Genomic DNA, 4,324 nt, shown 5'->3' with positions numbered 1-4,324 from the left:
TAGTGATGCTGAATACTTAGGCCATTCTATGTCTTCTTTGGAGAAATGTCTATTCAGATGTTTTGTCCATTTTTAATCGGGTTATTTGTCTTTTTGGTCTTGAGTTATAGGAGTTCCTTATATATTTTGGAAATTAACCCCTTATCAGATATATAGTTTGCAAATATATTCTCCCATTTCATGGGTTGCCTTTTCACTCTGCTGATTATTTTCTTTGCTGCACAGAGGCTTTTTAGTATAGTGTAGTCCCACTTGTCTATTTTTGCTTTGGTTGCCTGTACTTTTGATATTCAAGAAATCATTTCCAAGACCAATGTCACGAAGCTTTTCTCCAAATATTTACTTCCAGAAGTTTTACACTTTTAGGCCTTATGTTTAAATCTTTAATCCATTTTGCATTAATTTTTATGTATGGTTTCAGATAAGGGTTCAAATTCTTCTTTTGCATGTGAAAATCCAGTTTTCCCAGCATTGTTGAACAGACTATCTTTTCCTTATTTGATATTCTTGGCACCCTTGTCAAAGACCAGTTGATCACACATGCATGGATTTTTTTCTAGAATATCTATTCCAGTGGTCTATATGCCTTTCTTTATGCCAGTACCATACTGTTTAAATTATGATAGCTTTGTAATATATTTCAAAATCAGGAAGCATGATGCCTCTAGCTTTATTCTTCTTTCTCAAAACTGATTTGGCTGTTTCAGGTCTTTTGTAATTCCACATGAATTTTTGGATTGTGTTTTCTATTTCTGTAAAAAACATAACATTAGGATTTTGATGGGAATTGCACTGAATCTATAGATCACTTGTGGTAGAATGTACATTTTATTAATACCAAGTCTTCCAATCAATGAACATGGGATGTCTTCTCATTTGTGTCTTTAATTTTTTCATCAGTATTTTATAGTTGTCATTATGTAAGTCTTTCATCTTCTTAGTTAAGTTTATTTCTAGATATTGCATTCTTTTTGATGTTATTGAAAATGGGATTGTTTTTCTAATTTCCTTTTCCAATAGTTTGTTGTTTATCCAAAAGAATGGAAATCAGGAACTGGAACAGGTATCTGCTCTTTCATGTTCATTGTGGCACTATTTATAGTAGTCAATCAAGATGTGGAAAAAACCTAAAAGTCTACAGACAACAGATGAATAAAGAAAATGTATATCTATACAGTAGAATATTATTCATCTTAAAAAAGAAAAAAGTTCTGCAATGTGAGACAACATGGATAAACCTTGAGGACGTTATGCAAAGTGAAATAAGCACAAAAGGACAAATATTGCATGTTTCCACTTATATGAGGTATCTACGGTAGGCAAACTCATTGAACAAAGAGTGGAATGGTGGTTACCAGGGGCTGAGGAAGTGAGAATGGGTGCTATTAATCAATGAACTTCACATTTCAATCAAGCAGGATGAGTAGGTTCTAGACATCTGCTGTACAACATTGTACCTATTGTTAATGATATCATATTGTACAATTAAAATCTGTTAAGAGGGTAGATGTTGTGTTAATTTTGTTCTTGAAATAAAATTTAAAATAAATAGAACATGAAATCTTATATTTTAAAATCTTTCAAATCAGTAAGAATTAAAACATATGTTAATTTACAATTTACTGTTTCAAAACATATGGGATAATTACAAAAGTAAGAAATCAAACTTATGCACCTATGAGAATTACATCATTTATGTCATTTCACTTTGAGAATAATGATGCAAAGTCTAACCAGCATCTTCCAATTAAGGCCTGGCATTTTCTGTAGGTTAGTGCCTTTGGGTATCTTGCCTTTTGATTCCATAAATGTTAGTAGTAGTTTTTCTTATTTTGTTAAAGACAGCACTAAAGAATCCTGAATACTCACTACCAATTAGCAACAGGTTCCTAACTGAAGAAAATACCACACTCGACCATATCTCACTAGAAAGGGCAGGGGATGGGCAGCTGCGGTGATGGCAGGAACGTCTGTGCTGATGTCTGTGGGGAGCCCTTCTCCATCAGTGAAATGGACTCAGCTGCTGGCACAACTTAATTTAATCCACATTTATAATACCTCAAAGTTGTTTTAGATGCCACATGACAAGATTATAAAGTAGACATATTGTCACTTTACAGTCAAATAGTTTACAAAATTAATTCACTCTTATTTCATAAATAATGCACATCATTCATTCCAGATAAAGTCTGTCCTTGCTCAGCACGTGCTGGGCTGTGGGTGGTTTCTCCTCACTCCTGGGCCCTTCCATGGGCCTCCTACCCAGGACACTGCCTCTCTTAACCTTCTGCATAACTGACAGTCCTACAGCAGGCTGATGCAGGGCTCTCTATTCAGAGTTGTCTCTGGCAAATCCCATAGTTTATAATTTGAGGACTTTAACACTGCTTCAGTCTCCAGAAAATGTTAAACTATTTTATATTTAGATATTAAAATTTATATGATGTGCAAAAACATGTATCCTGTTAGTTGTGCCACTTTCATGAAGTAACATTGTCCAATGGGACTAAGTACTAATGTGATGCTGTAGAAATAGTGATTCTATAAATTTTAACCGAGAAATCACAACTTAAATTGGATTAATTTGAATATATTTACATAATTGTTCATATATATTTATAATATTTATAATTTATAACAGCTTATATATTTATATTGATTGCATTCATATTTACATCAAATATACTAACACAGTTTCAAACTATATTTTGATTTGATTGGTATTTTACCTCTTTGCATATATAAAAACAAAAAGATTTATTATGTCAATAAAATAAATAATGTATCTACTGGCTAGAACTATAGTGGGACAGAAATACTTGCATAGAAAGTGAAGAAGAATAGTAATAGAAGGTGTTTCAGAATGAATGACTTCAAGCATTGTTCTCAGAAAGAGCCTGTGCAGAGGTGAAGGTTGCAGTGAGACAAGATTGCAGCACTGCACTCCAGCCTGGGCAACAGAGCAAGACTCCGTCAAAAAAGAAGGAAGGACGGAAGGAAGGAAGGGAGGGAGGGAGGGGCCTGGGCATATATCACACCTTCAGATGCATGTAAGCAACAGACTGACCTGCCTGCAATGTTCTCTGCAATATTTTTGTCTCACTGTGGCTATCTTGTAAAATTAAGACATTCTACATTAAGCATTTTTTCAAAAGTACACAAAATATTATCAAAGAATACAAAATTATGTAGATCTTTAAAATATAAGAATGTTTAAAATAGAATATGAATTCCTTAGGATTGACGTTTTAGTTACTAAATCTGTTGCTGAATGCTGAAGTGTATACATGAATTTACTGTCTATTAGTAAAGGGTCTTTAAAAAATGAAAGTGTAACTTGATTACCTGTAAATAAAAAAAAAATTTAAAGGAGAGTGCCATTTAAAGTAAATATTTATGAATTAATGAAAATTAAGAAAATGATTTATACAGTTTTACAAACTGATGAGTTAAATAATCAGTAAATAATCTTGACTCAATCAACCACAAACTAAAGACTATTACAATATTCCCACTATATAGAGATGACTAATGAAAAAAATTACAGCAAAAATACACAAAACCAAGACACTATAGTTCACAATGAGGTTTCAGGAAAAGGGAAAAATGTAAATGCTACATACATATTTTGCTCCTGAAATTCTGATCCAGATAGCAAAGAAATGAATGTTAATCACATAAAAGGAAACTCCTATCAGTATAATATAGACGAAGTGATACAGTGAACAAAAGAAGAACATGGTTACCAGAAAACAGTGATACTTACTGGAGAAAACCACATGACTTTAAGAATCCAAATTGTAAGAGCTAAATTCACAACGAGGATGATGAGTAAAAGAAGAACAAACAAGTAGAGGCAGCGCTTTCTCCAGCCATAAATGCCAATTTTGTAGACATACGGATTCTCTGGCCTCTCTATGTGGGTGCCTTCTGTGGCTGTAGTGTACTGCTCACGCACCATCTGCCACGGGTGTGTTCATGAGAGGAGAGAGAAAGAGACAGAGAGGGAATGAGGGAGTCAACTTGTTTGTTAATACTGATTTACTATGAGCCTGAAAACGTATTTTTCATCCCAGTCATAAATTTCCAAAATTAATGATTTTTTAAAGAGATAATTAAATATTATTCTGAAACATGTCACTGTGTTTCAATCACAGGGAGATATTTAATCTGTCATTTAGAATATTTTATGTATGATAAACATTTGAAATCTAGTGACCATATTTTCAGATGTTAATAACTTCAGATGTTAATAAATTCTCTGTATCTATCAAAGTTCTTCAGGGTTAAACTTGGAATTGAAGCATTAACCTAAAATAATCAA

At 33.0% G+C, this 4,324-nt stretch overlaps 1 protein-coding gene across 2 annotated transcripts in view; it reads right to left on the bottom strand.

Annotated features, from left to right (window-relative positions):
- SGCG (sarcoglycan, gamma (35kDa dystrophin-associated glycoprotein)) overlaps window positions 1–4,324 on the bottom strand; it is a 90,209-nt gene that overhangs the window by 64,528 nt on the left and 21,357 nt on the right. For both annotated transcript variants that reach the window (XM_011999926.1, XM_011999927.1), the window contains one exon: window positions 3,767–3,961. In XM_011999926.1, the coding sequence (XP_011855316.1) occupies window positions 3,767–3,961 (195 nt within the window). The remainder of the gene's footprint in view (window positions 1–3,766; window positions 3,962–4,324) is intronic.

The sequence above is a fragment of the Mandrillus leucophaeus genome, unplaced genomic scaffold (genome assembly GCF_000951045.1).
Source record: "Mandrillus leucophaeus isolate KB7577 unplaced genomic scaffold, Mleu.le_1.0 Scaffold61, whole genome shotgun sequence".
Classification (NCBI taxonomy): domain Eukaryota; kingdom Metazoa; phylum Chordata; class Mammalia; order Primates; family Cercopithecidae; genus Mandrillus; species Mandrillus leucophaeus.
Note: the sequence above shows the minus strand (reverse complement) of the source record. Positions and strands in the feature narration are given on the sequence as shown.